The sequence below is a fragment of the Lactuca serriola genome, chromosome 2 (assembly GCF_051521515.1).
Source record: "Lactuca serriola cultivar US96UC23 chromosome 2, Lser_US96UC23_V15, whole genome shotgun sequence".
NCBI lineage: Eukaryota > Viridiplantae > Streptophyta > Magnoliopsida > Asterales > Asteraceae > Lactuca > Lactuca serriola.
In genome coordinates this window covers 200,288,584-200,309,107 of record NC_136409.1, presented here as the reverse complement: position 1 = coordinate 200,309,107, position 20,524 = coordinate 200,288,584, and the positions used below count along the sequence as shown (strand labels likewise).

Here is a 20,524-nt window from a genome sequence, read left to right as displayed (position 1 = left end):
GGGTAAAACATGGGTAGATGTAATAGACGATGTGCAATAAAATGATGAGAGATCTCGATGTTGTTGTTGTTGATTTTGTCATCTAGCGGAGTATGGATGACGACCACGGACTCTTCTAGACAGTCTAGTGGAACGCTAGCAGGCTCGCAACCTGTAGGTGTTTGTGAACGATGTGTTCACCGGTATACTCCATCCTCCTCATGGTTGCCTTAAGGACATTTATTGCTGAGGAATCCCCTTAGCAGTAGTGTCTATCCCGATGATGATCCTTAGGCTAGGTCCCTTATGATAGATGTTTAGGGACGTAAAGTGAGGATAACGGGAACGGGTAATCGGGTTATTGTTGGTTAATGAAATTAAATTAATTATTTATCGTGGGTTGAAAACGCTATGTGCTCACCAGGCTCCCAAGTCAGACCCACTCAGATTCATGTATTATAGGTAGTGGCGTTTGAGCATAGATGTGATGTTTTGGATGAAGGATTATGAATATAGGCATGTAGATACGAAATAATGTAGTAAGACTTATATTGTACTGTTTATGCTTTTGATATGTACCGAACATGACATCCCGAGTCTTTGTAATGAAATACATTTCTACGGAAATGATTTGATAAATCTTTATCATATTTTTATTTTTGGAACAAATTCCGCAACACTTTTATGTAAAATGTTACTCTGATTTTCAAACAAGCATAAACAAAATCGGTATTTTTGGTGAAAATGGGGATGTCACACGAACCATGTTATCTCTTCTCAATCTACTATTTAGAACCTTCGGGATTCTCCCTGCTTCGAGTATGGGTCCTCTGCTTTCACTAGTACGGACCCATACTACCTGTCACATCTACCCATACTTTCCATATGGATCGTCCCAGATTACCTAAGTAGTTTCTCAACTTTCTCGATCACTAATCCCGTTACACATGGTTGCTCTCCAGCGAATACTCTCCTATGTCATCATACTTTACTGGCTAAATTCACTCACCATGCTCTTCCTACGTTCTCACACTTCTCTGCCATCAGCTGCTGAAAAACTCCTCATGATGTCAACCATCTACCTCCTGAATATCGTCATATTCACTTGGTAGCTGGCTCCCATCATCAAGAGTTCCATAAAGCACAAAGCAAGCAGCATCCAGGAATCGGATGACCTCTACCAGCACGTAAACCACTATGGTATATAATTCCTCTCACTCTATCCACAACTCAAAAAGGTATCGCCGACTCAGGCAACCCTACCCCTCGTGGCATCAAACTACCCTCTCAGAAGATTCCTCTAAAGCACATCTAGATATCTCTCCTAGATTGCTCCACTACTCAAAGCTCTCTCTGAAAGATTCCTGCTAGATACTCTTACTCCGCACATGCTCGAGGCACATAACAGATAGCAACAACTTCTAGGCTAAGGCATCAAAAATCAAGAAACTCTAGCCCTAAAATATTGAATACATAGCCTATCCTCAAGCATGCATCACTAATATCTCAATAATAACTCATAACACAAATAAGTAAGGGTATTTTGGGAAATCACCGTTCGGGCTCTGACTGATTGTACACACTGCTCCAACTCATTTTTCTCTTAAAACTCTTTCTCATTTTAGAAAAATCATTTCTTTGAAATTTTTTCTCAAATCCCCAGCTTGAGTTCAGAGATACCCGAAGATAAACCTGAATCCCTCAAACCAAGGCTTTGATAACAACTTGTAACACCGTAAATTTTCAAACAAAATTTTCATTTTAAAATCACATAATTCTCATAACACATTTCAAAAGAATCCCAATTATTTAATTAACAAAACGCAACTCCATAGTTGTATGATTAATAATCCAGGATCCTCAAAACGTAACTCTTTCTCTCGTGTGTACAATCAAGCTGGCGCCTTCCCGCGATCCTGCGAAGAACCTGAACACATATCACATAACACGGTAAGCACGAAGCTTAGTGAGTCCCCTAAAATACTACACATATCTCATTAGCCTCTCATGGCTATACTCAGATAAGAACCTTCTATCAATGTGTTTCAGTGGGACCCTCCGGTCCCACAACTTGGGTGGACCCTCTGGTCCTAACTCAATAAGCTCAGAATAATACACAACATAAATCACAAAGATATAATGCAGGATATCACAATACTCAATATAAGCACATAAGACCCTTCGGTCACACAATGGTTACCACTCTAGGTAAAGTATAGCGAGAAGACTCCCCTCGTAAGTAAGCAAAGAAAATTGGATACCCCTCGAACAACCTAATCTCCCGCCTACACGTAATAAGTATCTCTAATTAACTCACAAAGATCACAATGTCATATAACTCACGCTAAACTCTTTATAACTCTTGAGATGAGTAAAAGACCATTTTACCCCTCCATGGCCCCCATAAACCCTGTCTTGACCAAACCCTAAAGTCAATAGAAGTCAACACTCGAGTCAACTGCCCATGTTGACCAAACTCGCCGAGTGCACATATGTGACTCGTTGAGTCCCCACTATTCCTCAGAATGTCGCAAAAACCCAACTTAACTCGTCAAGTTGTCTAATCAATTCGCCGAGTCACCCTTGTCCAGACTCAATGAGGAAAACCCTAGCTGACTCGTCGAGTAAGCTCGTTGACTCGGCGAGTCCCTTCAGTATGAATTCTCATTCAGACGTTTTAAGGCAGATCTACTACTCCACACCCTAGATCTAGGCTCCCAAGGCTCGAATGTCACGTAAAGCTTCGATCTTTACGTTCATGCATGACATATTTTGCTCTAAAATGCCAATACAACTATAACAAGGGTGTTTAAGCACAATAACTCCTTATATGGCTGAGTAAAGTTGGGACCTTTAGGCTCTATGGACCTTACAAGGTCCAGATTTGAGGTGTAAATCTCCTGATAGACTCAACGCACTCAATGTCCCAATAAAAGGCGGTAAAAGCCCTAACTTCCATCATCACGAGATCTAACAAATAAAATGAGAAAGGTGTAGGCTTTTTACCTTCCACAGAAGCTCTAGTCGATATAGCACTAGATCCAACAGTTTCTCCTTGTTCCTAGTTGGATAATCTCCTCTTCTCCTCAAAAGATGCACTAGAATACTCCAAAAATTAACTCTATAACTCTCCTAGTTCACTACAAGCGTTTAGGGTTTCACACAGGGGAGTTGGGCAGTTGGTGAGGCGGAAATGATGACATAATTTCTCTTAAATAGGTCCCATTCCCGAAGATTTAGGGTTTCACCTCGGAGCGCCTACTCGGTGAGTCGGCTCTCTGACTCGTCGAGTCGGTTTTTAAACCCAGGTGCTCTATCCAACTCTACTCGACGAGTCGAACACGCAACTCGTCGAGTCACTCATTAAACCCCAAAAATAAATATATAGAAATATTATACCTGGGAGTTGGGATGTTACAATTCTCCCCCACTAGAATTAGACTTCACCCCCGAAGTGTTGGATTAATGTCTAAGTCTATAACTATATTTGGTATGTACTTGACCCGACCCGTCATGGTCCATTTGGATTGCACTTCACCGGCACAATTAATATGGATAATCTTTTGAGAATAGTATATTTATGATTATATTAATATATTTTAAGTTCTAATATATTAATATGGAACCATATTATTTAATTAGTATTGATCAACAATTAATTTAGAATTAATTCAATGATCAAAATGAACTAATTAAATATGGACTCTTCGATATATGTGTGTGATGGGCCATGTTCATTTAGGTTGGCCTAAGCTTTCATGGATAGTCCATGGAGTGTTTAACCCATGGATCATATGAAATGAAAGGTCATGGGTTTAACCCTAGTCTACACACTATATAAAGATGTCCTTGGTTGGTAAAATTGGCACTAGTGTGGGTACACTAAGAGGGCTAGCCGATTTAACTAGAGAGAACCAAAGTATTCTTATTCTCAAAGTCTTCCAAGGTGTTTTTGGTGATTTGTGATTCCACTTGAGGCTTCCACACTATTGGGGCTAAGCTCTTAAAGCTTGAAGACATCAAGCTACACCAAAAGGTATGTCATGTAACTAGTCTTTGTAGTATAGTTGCTTCATAATATGCTAGTTAGGATTTAAGCCTTGGAAAGTTCTTATTTTCATGTATAATAGAGAAAACATAGATCCAAGGTTTATAGGGTTGCATGTATACCATAAGAGTGTTAGAATGCTTAAAACCCAACACGAAGTCATGCTCTGGAAATAACTATGGGTACTGCTCTCGCATCACAGACTCCGACTCCCAATCCCACTCGGATCCTCTGCGGTGCTTCTACTTCACCTTAACTAGACGCTCCTTCTTTCTCCTCAAGGTATTTACTTTTCTATCAGAAAATCGCAACTGACCTCTCATTATAGTTCAGGCGGTCACCAACCTGAATATCATTCAATGACACCGATGCCGTCTCATGTCATACAAAAATCTCTTTCCCAAGACACCCAACACATACAGGAACTCCCTATCGCACAACAGGACATATCCCTTTGCCGTTGCGGTTCCAGTCCTGACTCTTCAAAACCTGTAAACTTTGGTAGTCTGACTCCCTGCACGACCACCCATGCAAGATATCATCATGTCATTTGCTCATCGAATGATCGATCTCAAAATCGTACCTCCAGCTCTAATTATCTTGATGCGACTGATGAAACCATGTCATTGACCATAACACTACCGAACACTCATACCTGACATATCAGTCGATCCAGATCGTACTCCAAATGAGCGAAAGGGTCACATCTCACCAAAGACCCATCAACTGCACTACTATCATAATCCATATGAACAAAACGAACCCCAATACTCTGTTCTCAATACAAGAAAATGATCGTGCCCGCTTAGAAGTATCCTTAAACCTATATGAACATAATCCCCACCTCCCTCTCACATATCCCTTCCAACACTAAGCACCAGGTCGGCTCCCGACCTAGGAGTCAAACCTTTAAAGATTACCCATTGCACTCCCAACAAAACGACTTACATGCTTCCTTCTCAGAATAACTATCTCGGCCCACGATGACACACATGTCATGAAGTTTGCTTTACCTCAAGCGAATGCTACAACCCCACCTGAAGTCGTCCCATCTTCGACCCCTGTCGTCTACTACTCCCTAGTTCCATGCGTCTCACGGTCCTTCCCATACCAACGGACTGACCCAATCAGGTCTAAAACATCAGATGGAAATCAATTCCCTTCAAAATGATCCCCATTTATGAATCTGAAATATCATCCTGCCTACTCAATACTCAAATTGCCTCAAACTCAGACTCGAGAGTCTGATTCAACACCAGAATTGGGACCAATCATTTCCAATCTGATACTCAACCCATGACCCGAGATTCGCGAATTCATGCACACACCATCTCTCCAATCCTTGCAATCACAATAACCCCTCCTGATCTCGGAATATAATGATTCTCGACCAAGCTGAAGAATTCATCTGCATCACACCCTGAGTAGTAAGGCTACGGCTCCCCGCAATCTTACGATACTCTCTCTCTCTCTCTCTCACACTCTCTCTCTTGATGACTCACAAATGCTACGACTCCCTGCAGTCTTACGCTACTCTCTCTCTCTCTCTCTCTCTCTCTCTTGCTAACTCATAAATGCTACAGATCCATGCAGTCCTACAATACTGTCTCTCTGCTTCACATATGCTATGGCTCCCTACAGACACACGATACTTCTCTCTCTAACTCACGCTAAACTGTTTCTAACTCTTGAGATGGGTAAAAGACCATTTTACCCCTCCATACCCCCCATAAACCCTGTCTTGACCAAAACCTAAAGTCAACAGAAGTCAACACTCAAGCCAACTGCCCATGTTGACCTAACTCGCCGAATGCACCTATATGACTCGTCGAGTTCTCGCTATTCCTCAGAATGTTGTGAAAACCCAACTTAACTCGTCGAGTTGTCACATTAACTCGTCGAGTCACCCTTGTCCAGACTCATTGGGGAAAACCCTAGCCGACTCGTCGAGTAAGCTCGTTGAATCGGCGAGTCCCTTCAGTATGAATTCTCATTAAGACGTTTTAAGGCAGATCTACTACTCCACACCCTAGATCTAGGCTCCCAAGGCTCGAATGTCACGTAAAGCTTCGATCTTTACGTTCATGCATGACATATTTTGCTCTAAAATGCCAACACAACTACAACAAGGGTGTTTAAGCACAATAACTCCTTATATGGCTGAGTAAAGTTGGGACCTTTAGGCTCTATGGACCTTACAAGGTCCAGATCTGAGGTGTAAATCTCCTGATAGACTCAACGCACTCAATGTCCCAATAAAAGGTGGTAAAAGCCCTAACTTCCATAATAATGAGATCTAACCAATAAAATGAGAAAGGTGTAGGCTTTTTACCTTCCACAGAAGCTCTGGTCGATATAACACTAGATCCAACAATTTCTCCTCATTCCTAGTTGGATAATCTCCTCTTCTCCTAAAAAATGCACTAGAATACTCAAAAAATTAGCTCTATAACTCTCATAGCTCACTACAAACGTTTAGGGTTTCACACAGGGGAGTTGGGTAGCTGGTGAGGTGGAAATGAGGACATAAGTTCTCTTAAATCGACTCCAACCCCAGAGATTTAGGGTTTTACCTCACAACGCCTACTCAGCGAGTCGACTCTCTGACTCGTCGAGTCGGCTTTTAAACCCAGGTGCTCTATCCAACTCTACTCGACGAGTCGAACACCCAACTCGTCGAGTCACTCATTAAACCCCAAAAATAAATATATAAAAATATATACATGGGAGTCAGGATGTTACACTTTTTGTATCATGTTTTATCCTTCTTGCTTTAAGTATGGCCAAGATATGAACTGGTAACACCCGTTCATGTTTATGGGAATACTTTTAAAGATTTTAGAAACTCTGGTTTTTGTGATGACATGTAAATTATGATATTTTCCTGAAATTTAAAATTTTAATGTTTATGAAAAATACGGCTTATTACATTTAGGCTACCAGAACCTTGATATATCCATTTTCAGATTTGGTAGGGAGAGAGAGCATGTGTGTTTGAATTTTTAGATCTGTTTCCAAATTTGTGAACAATACAAAACGACGGTGCTGACGCGGAGGTGGCTGACTATGGGCGCTAAGGGTTTATGCTTTCTGAAAACCGTCTTTTCTAATGGTGGTTCCGTTTAGATGTGAGTTTTGTATGTTTTTAGATTATGCATATATATTTCTTCGTCTTTTATGTTTGGCGGCAACATCGTACGACAGAGACAACTAAAAATGGGCTTGCTGAAGGAGACGATGATGTTTAGAGAGAGATGAGGGGTTGTAAGGTGTTATTTTCTTTCTGTATTTTTTTAATTACTGAAACAAAGAAAGATTAGAAACAAATAAGAAGGACAAATTAATCTTTTGAGGCACTTTCAAAAATTTCAAGGACGACAACCAAAAATAAGAATCACATTTTGGGCAAGCTGCGAGTGTCGGAAAAAAAAGTGGACCAAAACTGTGCGTTTATGTAAACCACAGGGACCAAATTCAAACTGTTACTCTGTTTTCTTTGTGTTTTCTACCCTTCATCTTCGTTTTCTTTTAAAATTCAATCAAACAAGAATTAGGGCTTTAAATATTTTGGAGGCTTTCTTGCTTCAAATAGATTTTCATTGTTGATTTGGATTTCAGGAGCCACACTGAATGATGAGGGGTTTGCAGAGATTGGTAGCAGGACATCGAGCCCATATTGGCCGAAGATTGGAACCCTACATTGATAACGCTGCTGCACGGCATACCTCTCGCCGTCTATTTATCGTTTCTTCTTCGAACAATGTTTCTTCTCGTGTTACATCGTCGATTTCTAGACCTTTTGTTCTCCCCGCGCATGCCTCATCTGGATTAGGCAATTTTGTAGGTTAGTTGGTTCGAATTTACAACTATAATGAACTACATGTCAATGACATCTCTTATCTGTTAATGTTTAAACTGATTCGTTTGATCTTATTGTCTCCGCCGAGGTTTCGTTTAGATTATTTTTTATGATAATTCTTTTTGTTGTTTGGTAAATATGAGAAACCTAGGTTAGACTTGAAAAATGAAGTTCAATGCAGCTGCCCTACCCCAAAATAATTGAGTTTTTTCTCAGGAAGTAAAAGATTAAGGAGATTTCTTTTATCACTGTGTTGTAAAATGTAAATTACTTCACTGATAAATAACTTGTCCAAGCAAAGGAAATAGTTTTCTTCAGTGATATCTTTTAGTTTTTGAATACTGTTTGTTTTTCAATCATGGTAATGCCTATAACTAGAATAAGCATTATATGATCCTTAACCCTCACCAGTGAATGTACCATTCATTTAAGAATCACTTTACATGGGATAATCATTTACACAAATTCCATTTGGAAATCTGAGCCAACATTGTGATTTTTCCCAATTCATTCTTATCATTTCATTACTTCGGTCCCTAACCCCTTCTAAATCGCTTACACTTGCAATATAGTGCTTAAACACTGTTAATATCACATTAATAAAGTTAGCTTATTCGTTTAACTATCATTTTTCCACTCATAATTAGAGTTGCAGTAAGATCTGTTCATGAGTTTAATATTTGTATCATCTACTCAAAGATAAGCCTTTTCTAAGAACCCAAAAGCATGAATCTCAAAGGTCAATTTATACTTGGTTGCAACATTACGGAAACCCTTGTTAGGTTGTTCAACCACTAAATCATCCTATCCCATATAACACATTCCAGCAACATATATTCATTTTTAGATACCAAGCATGGATATATCCAAAGATACCAAGCATTTATTTGATTTGTGACTGTGATAACTGCTTAGATACCAAACATGGATATGTCTAAACTCTAAAGAGTTGGTATGTTCCCTACATAAACAATACTGTAGACACCTTTCGTTTCTTATGTAGTTAACATAATTGCGAAAGCTACATACACATCCTTAATCTTTGATGCATCCATTAATTTCGATTGTTCATCAAGAGTTTGAGCAAGAAAAAACTTTTAAAAAAAGAGAAATGTAGTTGTTACAAGATAAGTTAATAATATACTCGCTTGAGGTTTCTTTCAAAATTATTTGCTATGGAATCTGTATTATGCAATGCAGTGATATTTTGGTTTTGGTATGTTAAATATATATGGATTTCTAGTCTTTCAAATGGGTGTGTTGTGACATTAATTTGGACAGGGCAGAAGAGGAGCATGTTTATTCAAACACAATCTACTCCTAATCCTTTATCATTGATGTTTTATCCTGGGAAGCCAGTCATGGAAGTTGGAAGTGCAGACTTCCCAAATGCCCGCACAGCTATGAATTCACCACTGGCAAAGGCCCTCTATGGAATTGATGGTCAGCTTTTCTTTTCTTCTCTTCTCTTCTCTTATGCTATGTTGTTGCTTATTGATCTTGGGTGGTGATTATCTAACATGGTTGAACTAAGTACATGTTCTTATATTATATGTTGGTGCAGGGATTACTCGTGTTTTCTTTGGTTCAGATTTTGTGACTGTAACCAAGTCAGAAGATGCTTCCTGGGATTTTCTAAAACCCGAAATATTTGCAGCAATTATGGACTTCTATTCATCTGGGAACCCACTGTTTCTGGACTCAGCCACTGCAGCTTCTATGGATACAGCTATTCATGAAGTATGTTAAACTTCCTCTCTTTTCCAATCTTACATGATTACATCCAGTTATTCTAACAAACATTAGGAATAGTATTAGTAATAATCACCTTAGTATATGATAGAGAATGTGATAAAGAATGGGTCTTATATAAAACAGGGGGAAAATTGGAGGGACCAAATTGAAATATTTATTATTTTTTGCTTTGCACCCGATCTGAAATCATCCCTAGGCTAGTATAAATAACTATAGTCTTACGATTATCGAATCATTCAGTCTTTTGCATTTTGAGTCAATCTTTTGCAAGTTTACGGCGTTAGCTTCGACAGGTGGTTGTCTCTTTGGAGAGCATCCCTACACAGGAAAGATACCCATTTGGGTTTCCTTCTCTGATGATCATGCATCTTCACTTTAATGAAATTCAAGTTTTTTTTTTCTCCCTTTTAACCCCTCTTTTGGTTATATTGTTTGTTTTATGTTTATTGTTCCCATCAGTATGTTTGTTTTATTGTGTCATTGTAAAGTGTCCTCACATGCATCAGTAATCAGAGTTAAGAGTACATACAAAAGTTTTATGGAAAATCTATTTTTTTGTAGGTCCTTATTGATGTTAAATTGTATATTCTCTAGGTTTTTGTGTTGCTAGACATACATTTGATCTTATTCTTATAGTCCTTTTAAGATGTATGATGACATTAATTTTCAAAGAGGCACATATTGGTGTTTAACTATTGAATCCAGATAGTCTATATTAGGGTCCTAAGGGGTTTATTTATTTTTAGTTTACTGTTTGAGGGAGCATAGATGCCTGTTTCAAGCTATGCTAATTTTTCTGGATCTACATGACTCTGATAGCTTTAAATTTGGTATCCTAATACTTTTAGATATAATTGATTATATTGCATCCATCTGAAATGAAATGTATATCTGTTTTGGTATCAGGATGACTCTGAAATTGTTGCAATGATTAAAGAACTTTTGGAAACTCGTATACGACCTGCTGTACAGGACGATGGTGGGGATATCGAATACATAGGATTTGATCCGTGCGTATCACTGACTAGTTCATTATTTATTTACTTATTTAAATTTTAACCTAATCCTTCTAATCTAAATTAATTATCAGAGAGACAGGAGTTGTGAAGCTAAAAATGCAAGGAGCATGTAGTGGGTGCCCTAGCTCATCTGTCACCCTCAAATCAGGCATTGAGAATATGCTCATGCATTATGTACCAGAGGTAACAATTATCCATTTCTGCTCTTCATTTGTTGTTGTTGTTGACTTTCCTGACTTTGCTGCTTGCTTTTCCAATTCCAGGTTAAATCTGTTGAGCAAGAACTTGATCAAGAAGAAGATAATAATGGAGAATTAACAGGCCAGCTGGAGTGAGGTTCAGGCAACCAACTGACAACTGTATTTATTTCTTTGTTCTAGAAAGAAAGAAAGAAAGAGGAAACAAAAAACTACAACAATGAAGAATCACAAATAAATTGTTAGCAAGTATGTTAATCACGCGCCTTGGTTTTTGATTTGTTACAATATATAATCATTGCATGTATATGAGTAAGTTCCAACCACATTTAAATTTTTCATAGCCTTTGGGACTATGAAGTTCTCTTGTTTATCCATGAATAGACTGTTCAACCCACATGACAAAACTCAAAAGTGCGTTAAGGTCCATCCCATTTGCTTTGTTAGTTATGACATGATCACTTTTTTGCTCAGTTATAACATGACCAAACTGAAAGCAAACATCCCTCAAAATGATTTTACAACTCGAAATACACAGTTGAACAGAAATGCAATTGCTTAAAGACAAACACAGGGTGGGTTAGTTTTATGTTGGTGTGATAATAGTTTTCTATCACATGATGGTAGCAATAAATAACAATGTGCTATAATGTGATAATGTCATTCAAAACACATGACTTTTCTAAAACAAGTGGATCATAAGTTCATAAACATATCGTAAATAAATAACATGGATTAAGATTTCGTAACCGTAGACTATGTGGGCCATGATACTTGATCATAACATCATTAGTTGTCGGCTTTGGTTATAAATTTGGCGGTTTGCTGATCCATGATATTAACTTATGTAGTTATCAAAAACTTAAATTTTGCTATTCATGCCTTGGTAAAGACGTCATTTTGTTTTTGTAATGTAAAATAGGCTCTTTTGATTTAATCGATGAAAACCCTTGAAACTATCAAATAAAATCACCTACCAAAACAAATTGATACTTCGAAAATGGAAGGACTCCACCCAAACTTGGCCAATTTCATCTAGTTGTTGTTTGTTTTTTAAAAAACCACTTCTGATCATTTATTCTTGTGCCGCGCAGCACATGCGCAATACTTGACAATTGTTTGTTTTTCAAAAGACTTCTGATTGTGCTGTGTGGCACAATGCTTGACCCTCTGCTTCAAACCGCTTTACACCTTATATTAACTTATTGCAGCACTTGGCTTTTCGTAGCTGTTTGTTTTTCAGAAGACTTCTGACTTAAAAACTGCTATGCATGTGCTGTGTGGCGTTGCACTTGACCCTCTGTTTCAAAGCTCTTCACACTTTACATTAACTTATTGCAGCAGTCTTCAGAGGTTAAAAAACAAACATAATTTTTATTACATACTGCAGCCGTTTGGTCCCCTTCTTCTGCTACAGAGGGTAGCAGGCGGTCCGCATACTTTAGACATTTTCGCTTTGAAAAAACAAACGACACCTTAGTTAGGCATATGGAAAAAGTTGTATGGAGAATGATCGAATTTGGTCATGGTTAGTGCTAATGCTAAACTTCCGAAATATGTCATAAAGGCACTTCACTTTAATGAATACTTCACAAAGTCGTTTTATGTTTGAAAAAAGAGATCCTATGCGCAATGTGTTTTTCGTGAACTGCAAAATCAATTTATATTAGTACTCGAACATGCAATTGTTTTGAAACAGATACATTCTATTTTGGATAACTCAATTTCATGGTTTAAAAATTAGATGAAAACATCCATAAAAACTATTTGTTACTAATTGTTTTGAATATATATTAAGTAATCAAGAAAACTAACTATTATCATTCAATCATTTAAACTTATGAACAAAAACATAATGACTTAGAAATTCATATGAAAATTGCATTCAAAGATGAGAAACTAAAAGTAAGTGTTCATAGATTACTCCAATGTTTTTAGCGACTGGTGGCTACGATATAAAAGTGAAATTAATATAAACAAACATCCACAAATCAAGCACTTCAAAAGCTTCATGAACCTAAAAAAATTCGCCTCGTAAGAAGGTCTCCGCTCTCCACTAGTATGCTTGTCAATAAGAAAGATACCCACCTTACACCCCAAAATAGGTGTAATGTTGACTCGGGCTAAATGAGATGGCCTTGTAGCCTTTGACTTACATGCATACGTCCTTTTTTGCCTTGATCTCCTTGTCTCCTTTGTCTTCTTTGTCGAGCTTCCACAAAACCCAAAATTTAACTCTAAAACTCCTCCCAAAATGGGCCAAGCACCTTAGCCCAAATAAATTGTCGAGCTTCCACAAAACCCAAAATCAAGCACCTTAGCCCAAATAAAAACCCAAGTCTTCATCTTCTTTCATCCTTTATCATCATCATTTCCAAGCCTAAATAAATTGTTGCCAAGCCTTCAAAATTCCTTTAATCTCCTGATTGTCTTCGGTTCCGCTCAAGTTTTCTAAATATATAAAATTATACACAAAAACTCAAAATAATAATAAAAAAAAAATACTCAACATAAATCTCCATCCGTCCTATATTAATAGTCCATGTTTCATTTTTGGTTTGTCCCAAAATAATTGTCTACTTCTAAAAATATTATCCCTTTTACCAAAATACCCTTCATTATTAGTTAACCTACCATGTAATTAAATGCAACAAAAGGGTATAATTTGTTGGATGAATTAGGGTTTATGTTGGCGATTGGATACCACTTGGATTGTGTGAACCCTTTCCGAACTGATATTTCTAACTTATGTCTAGGTTGCAAGAAATTCAGCTTAGAATAATTCAAGAGGACTACCAATCTAGGCATAGAAATCGTAAGTCAAATTGCTAGAAGGATTCTATGTTCATTTGAAGAAAAAGAGAGCTAATGATTTTCGTGTGTTTCTTCTCAAAGAGAAGGGTCGTTTATATAACACGAGATTAGGGTTTGCCTTTTAGGGTTAGCCGTCATGGGTTGCTTTGGAAGTAAGTAAGGGAAATCCAAAATTTAATGAGGATTTAGGGTTTCCAAAACTAACGAAATTCGTTAGCTTTACCATAATCATCCTCAAGAATTCGATTTTCCCACTATGTTCTCATACATAAAATTCGGAGATTTTTTGGGGCATTGCCCTAAACCCCACCCGCTGACCTGGCAGCGGGACCTTAACAAGGGGCTCTGCTCCTAGACCCCTCCAAAGGGGCGCTACCCCTTTGGAAACCTCAGACCCAGGGGCGCTGCCCCCAGACCCCCGATTTGTTGTCGAACCGGGTTCTAATTCGATCTTATACATTCGTGCACTCCGTACATACCCCGTACATATATTAGAGTACAAATTATGAAACCCTTAGCTCACAGGTTAGTTCCAATTACATAAAATGACATGGTGGCACTAAAATCACCAACATAATTGTCATTTCATTTAATAAAGTGTGTGGTAGTTAATGTTTCCTTAATCTGTGTATTTTTTATCTGTGGACAATAATTTGGGACGAAGGAGTAATAAAATAAATAAAAAGAAAATATACATGATGATTTAAATCAAAAATAAAAATAAGTTAAATAAACTGTAAAAAATTTAAATAAAATACAATTATCACCAACCCAAAAATTTCATCAATAATCGCTACATTAGCAAAAAACTCGTCGTTAAAAAGATGAAATCGATTTGTATCCCGAAGAACAATTCCCTTTTCAATAATCTTGGAAATAAGCTTAACAACAATATGACAATCTTCACAAACATGTAAATTCTAGTAATACGTATAGACAAAAAAGCTTCGGTATTAATAATCACAAGCACAATAGCTAGCTTCTAAGTATGAACAACAATATGATTTCCTTTATCTTTATCCTTTATATCATGAAGTGCATAATCCATCTCAAGCATATTCCCAAAATCTCTCATCTTCCCCACAAGTACTTCCAACTATTGATAAATTTGTTTTGATTATGGATGAGATTGATCTCCATGAAGAAAGGAATGACTTGATTATTAATCTCCAGATTACAATAGCTAACTTCTAAGTATGAAAAACAATATGATTTCCTTTATCTTCATCCTCTATATCATGAAGTGCATAATCCATCTCAAGCATATTTCTGAAATCTGTCATCTTCCCCACAAGTACTTCCAACTCTTGCTAATTTTTTTTAGATTATGGATGAGACTGATCTCCATCAAGAAAGGAACGACTTGATTATTAATCTCAAGATTATTAACACCAAGATCTTTCTTGACTCCGTGGGATGTCATGATTGAACGAATAATTGTGTGTAACATCCCGAAATATCAAGAGTAGAGTTGAAGGGCTAAAAGAGTAAATTGGGAAAGAGTGACTCGGCGAGTCCATGGATGGACTCGGCGAGTGGAGTCGCGACTGGGTCGCGTGCTAAGTAGCCGACTCGGCGAGTTAGTGAGGAGGACTCGGCGAGTAGGCGCTGAGTGGAGAAAACCCTAATTCTTGGGGTTGAGCCCTATATAAAGAACATTATGTCTCCTTTTCAGCCTCCTTATCACCCCTTGAGTCCCAGAAACCCTAATTTCGAGGAGAAACACCATGGTTGAGCAAATTGGAGCTTGGAGAGGTGATTGTTGAAGAGATCCTAGAAAAGAAGAGGCTTGGAGCAACGGGCTTTGCTTGGAATTGAGTTTCATTGCAGTTGGGGCGTCCTCTTGGAGGTAATATCTCGTTTTTGAGCTGCTATTTCTTTAATGCATCGTTTTGGGGGTGTTAGAGACCATATCCTTGGATGTATTGGAGTCTAGAGGTTAGATCTGAGGTTGCTACCTCAGATCTGGAAGGGAGAAGGATCAGAGAGCATGAAAGTCCATGTTTGTGAGTGATTGATGGAGCTATTTTGTCCCAAACCCAAACCCTAGAGTGAAAATGCATAGATCTCTTTGGATTCACGTAAAGTTTGCCACTTTACGTGATGGATGGGTTGTAGGAGGTTAGATCTATGTTTTGGATCAATTTCATGGCCTGGAGTGCTTCTATATGGATTCAGACCGGTGGTACTCGGCGAGTCACATGGGTGGACTCGACGAGTTGCTTGAAGATGAGCTGGAACTCGGCGAGTTGTATGAACAACTCGGCGAGTAGGTTGAAGATAGCCTTAAACTCGACGAGTCTGTTGTTGGACTTGGCGAGTCTTGTCGAAGAGTCCCAATATCTTCTAGTCGAGTTGAGAATCGGCGAGTCAAGGGATGATTCGGTGAGTTGTGTGCGAGTGGACTTAGAGTTGTTGGACTCGGCGAGTCTCGGGGTGACTCGGCGAGTTAGGTCGCGGATTGAGTGAAGTTCTGATTATGGGAACTCGGCGAGTCATAGAGTTGACTCGGCGAGTAGGGTCAGTCAGGGGTTGACTTTGACTGAGGACTTGATTTTGACCAAGGGTTAACCGTTGACTTTTAGGGTTTGGTCAGCGATGTGGCCTTTGGGCCAAGAGAGGGGTAAAATAGTCTTTTACCCTTAAGAGGGTGCCATGAGAGGATTGATTCTAGTCTCGAGAGTTATATTCATGAGAGTATTTGCCTTACGTGTTAGGCGGTGGCGAGTTCGAGATTTAAGTGTGGGGATATCTGCTTTCTGCTTGCCAGGTGAGTCTCCTCACTATACTTTACCTTGAGTAGGTAACCAGAGTTATGTGACAGAGTATTTGTATGCTATGTATGTTATGTGTTGTACTGCATTATTTCTATGTGATTTATGCTGTGCATGTTTGTAGAGTTGGAACCGAAGGGTTCCTAGTGTTAGAACCGGAAGGTTCACAGAGTTAGAACCTGAGGGTTCACAGAGTTTGGGTGCACGGACCCATAGAGTTATAGCCTCGAGTGGCTTATATGTGTTATGTGTGCGGTATTTTGGGGAACTCACTAAGCTTCGTGCTTACAGTGTTTTGTGTGATGTTTTGCAGGTTTCTTTCAGTATCACGGGACGGCACCGGCTTGATTGTACACACCAGAGAAAGAGTCATGTTTTGGAGGATCCTGGTTTTCTATACAAGCGAAAATGGAGTTATGTTTTGTAAATAAGATTTTTAAACAAGTGTTTCTAAGAATTAAAACGTTTATTTTAAATGAAAATTTTGTTTGAAATTTGCGGTGTTACATTGTGACATCTTAAATCCACCTATTTTTACGTGTATATTTGACGACAAAACATAATACCCTGCTTGTTGCACATGTTGTGCAGGGACAGTTCAAAGAGACGATATGTTGCTACAAGATCGATTTCCATGTTGGAATGAACTTTACAAGCATTTAACAAAACACATTGTTTTCATTTTTTATATAAAATCAAAAGCTTTGTTGATTTTACTTATCTTCCTAGCTAATTGATCATGTACGCCAAGTCTTCTAGTCTTGGAATGATGTTATATTCTTCGTTCATCAATTTGAAGAAATGTTTTCCCTAGTTTAGCAATCCAACATGGTTGCAGTGAAACATCCCAAAAATTTCATAAAATTTAAACTTTTCAAAACAACCTTTTTTCTAAAGAAGTATTTACAAAAACCGTTGTTCCCAAAACATTATTTAAAATCAGCATCTCTTTCAACATAGTTTCCAAGACGTTCACATCATTAGAGTTTCCCAAAAATCATAAGTCCAAAACGCGAGGATGTGTACGGTCACACCTTCACCTTGCCACGATCTACTGAAACACCTGAAACCATAAACCAAAACTGTAATCATGAAGCTTAGCGAGTTCCCCCCAAAGTACCAACACCCAAACATATAACATATATAAATAACAACATGAATACAGAGCATTTAGTATGTCTGGACCACCTCCCCGGGCCTATAGCATGTCTGGACTGCTCACAGAACCTTCAGCATGTCTGGACTGCCATACATCTTCATGAACATTCTTCCATGCCATACAACCTATGAGCATCAACAACATACATGATGGAGCACCTTGTGCCATAGTGGGGTATTATGATGTACAAGTGGCGCATCATGAACACTAATGACCCAACATCCATCATGGTGGCACAACATGTTGTAATCCTTGAGCAATACCATCTTCTGAGCATCCTTGAACGATCTTGAGCATCATAGATGACTTCATAACATACTTGGCTCATTAGGAATACCATGGCTCATCAAGGAACCAAAATAACCCATCTTGCACCATGATGGCGCAACATGTGCAAGGTTTGTGCAACAGGCTTCAAGTGTGGTGCAAGAACTTCTAGGTTGGAGCAACATCACCACCTTGGCACAACAAGAACATGCTTGACACAACAATATACTCTAGGGAGTAAGAGGGATACCTCATAGCGCAAGAAGGATACCTCATGGCGCAAGAGGGAGCAACATGGCGCAAGAAGGAATGCTTATGGCGCAACAACATCCTTCTTGGCCCATACCTTTATTAGATAGCGCAACAAGGTCCCATTGTTGCTTCATATCACTCACAAGTGCTCCAAACCTCTTCCATGTGCTCCAAATCCCCCTTTATATGATCCGTTCCTTTGACACTTGATCTGTTCTTTTGTCAGACGATTCATTCCCTTCTTAGATGATCCATTCCTTTGTCACATGCTATGTGAACCCCAATTGCTCTATTGTGATCTAAATGCTTCGTGTTGGACAAGACTCATACCCCAACAGTTAAGTGGTCAACATTGAAAAAATTAAAAAACTTGATAACTAAATTAAAACAAAAAATAACGTAGTTTAAATTCAAATTTTTGTAAAAACATAATAATCTTTTTGCGATTTACCACCGAAAGAAATAGAGAGTTAAGTTTTGTAAAATAGAACGATTGAGTTGGGATAAAAATGTTAGTTTAGTTGGTATATACCTATTTATACGGGGTAAAACAATTAAACCAATGTCTGAATTATTTATAGCGACTAGAATTTTAAAAATGGGATGGAAAGACTAAAGAGTGCGACAGGTTCTTACTATGGAAGTGGAAAAAATGTGGTGAAATGAGGAGAGGTTAGTGTTCACGACATCTTGCTGCGGTCCAAATAAGCATAGACACCGATAATCTAATAGTATATTCATTAATTAATAAATATAATAACTAAATAAGATATATCTCCAATAATAAAAAGAATAGTTGTTAAAATATTAATTGATCACAAAAAATACCATTAAACATGCTCTTAGATACGACAATTATATATAGTCATTTGGTAGTCAATTACAAAATTCTTCTTATTGTTCTTTCTAATAATATTAAATATATTTTCATGCAAATACAATAAAATAAACAATTTATTGTATTATTATATGCATACTACCAGGTATGTATTTGGAAATTGGAATTGACAATTGAAAGTCAAGAAAGGCTCCCTACTTTTGAGGAATTCATAACCCTACCCCACCACACAAGACATCTCTTGGAATCTTCCTATAACCACGTATCCCAACACCACCACCACCGTTTATTCCTTGTTTCCTTTCCTTTTTAGACATTTTCACAAACACCTTAACTTCACCTTTCTATATTTCCTCCCCCATCCCCATAAATCGATCATCTTCTCATCTCCTTCCGGATAGCAACTTCTCGTACGTCATTCATTCTGGTGGGTTTCTCCAATCATATCTGATATGTGGTTTTGTTTTTCGTTTTGGATTTGGATTTGGATTTGATTTTCAGTTTTGTTTACCATAGGTTTTAATAATCTGGTGTGACCGAGCGATTGATTTGAAACTAAATCGATCGCTCACGGTATCTTCTCGGTGCGGTTTTGGCCCAAGACCTTGATCGGAAAAAATGGCTGAGGAACAGAATTGGCAAGAAGCAAGCAATCACACACCGTGTGCGAATAACTGCGGGTTCCTTGGGAGCCCCACAACGTTCAACTTCTGTTCCAAGTGCTACGAAGATCATTGCCTAAAGGACCAAAATATGTCACAGGCCAAGCTCGCCGTCGAGAAGAGCCTTTCTCAGCAACCAGAAACATCTTTTTCTTCCATATCCTCCCCAGCTGCAGCACCTTCTTCCGATCCATTGGTAGTCGTGAAGACAGTGCCTGAGGTGGCTGTAAAATCACAGCCGCGGAACAGGTGCGCGAAATGCAATCGGCGCGTGGGTCTGACGGGGTTCACCTGCCGGTGTGGAATCACGTGCTGCGGGACCCACAGGTACCCGGAGCAGCATGGATGCACCTTCGATTACAAGACCATGGGGAGGGAAGCCATCGCCAAGGCGAATCCGGTGATCAAGGCTGCAAAACTGCAGAAGATTTGAGACGATATCGGCCGTTAAACTATAACTAATTGTATGATCTGGGTACAGGGTGGGGGAATTATTTGGGAACACGTCCGTTTGATTCGACTTTATTCGGGTCGGGTCTTATAATATATGAAAGTGTTATATATTTATTTGTATAGCGTTTCTTATTTTCCTTTCTTTACCGAAAATGAAGAAAATCAAAATTATGTATGTGTCTCAATATATACTGCAGTTAAAGTCGTAAACGAGTAATGAGTAAATGGCAATGTTGTAAAAGTCGATAGACAGATATTGAGTTGGTTGATTAATGACTAGAGGTTAGTCGGTCTACTTGGGAATTAGTGGACTCATGAATCTGACCGATTAATAGAGATTTAGAGAAACCAAAACTAAGTTAGAGAGTTATGAGTGTGCTATTATAGTATAATTGATTATGAATATGACTGAGTCGCTCAACTTCTTACTAAATCTAATAAGAGGCAT

The 20,524-nt window shown here is 38.4% G+C and overlaps 2 protein-coding genes across 2 annotated transcripts; both read left to right on the top strand.

Moving 5' to 3' along the window:
• The first annotated feature begins 7,556 nt into the window (after positions 1 to 7,556).
• Positions 7,557 to 11,286, top strand: LOC145088091 (nifU-like protein 4, mitochondrial). Its single transcript, XM_079026297.1, has 6 exons — positions 7,557 to 7,871; positions 9,168 to 9,329; positions 9,451 to 9,626; positions 10,548 to 10,651; positions 10,732 to 10,843; positions 10,924 to 11,286. Exons 1-6 carry the CDS (start codon positions 7,658 to 7,660, stop codon positions 10,993 to 10,995), a joined length of 840 nt encoding a protein of 279 aa, XP_078882423.1. The 5' UTR covers positions 7,557 to 7,657; the 3' UTR covers positions 10,996 to 11,286.
• Positions 11,287 to 19,234: 7,948 nt separating this feature from the next.
• LOC145088090 (zinc finger A20 and AN1 domain-containing stress-associated protein 6-like) lies at positions 19,235 to 20,196 on the top strand. The gene is made up of 2 exons (XM_079026296.1): positions 19,235 to 19,388; positions 19,478 to 20,196. Exon 2 carries the CDS (start codon positions 19,580 to 19,582, stop codon positions 20,054 to 20,056), a length of 477 nt encoding a protein of 158 aa, XP_078882422.1. The 5' UTR covers positions 19,235 to 19,388; positions 19,478 to 19,579; the 3' UTR covers positions 20,057 to 20,196.
• The last annotated feature ends 328 nt before the right edge of the window (positions 20,197 to 20,524 follow it).

Excerpts from the sequence above, each read along its gene's own strand:
- LOC145088090 (XM_079026296.1), top strand. The coding sequence starts at position 19,580 with ATGGCTGAGGAACAGAATTGGCAAGAAGCAAGCAATCACACACCGTGT.
- LOC145088091 (XM_079026297.1), top strand. The coding sequence starts at position 7,658 with ATGATGAGGGGTTTGCAGAGATTGGTAGCAGGACATCGAGCCCATATT. Across the intron at positions 7,872-9,167 it reads TGGATTAGGCAATTTTGTAG|GGCAGAAGAGGAGCATGTTT; the intron begins GTTAGTTGGTTC and ends TAATTTGGACAG. Across the intron at positions 10,844-10,923 it reads TCATGCATTATGTACCAGAG|GTTAAATCTGTTGAGCAAGA; the intron begins GTAACAATTATC and ends TTCCAATTCCAG.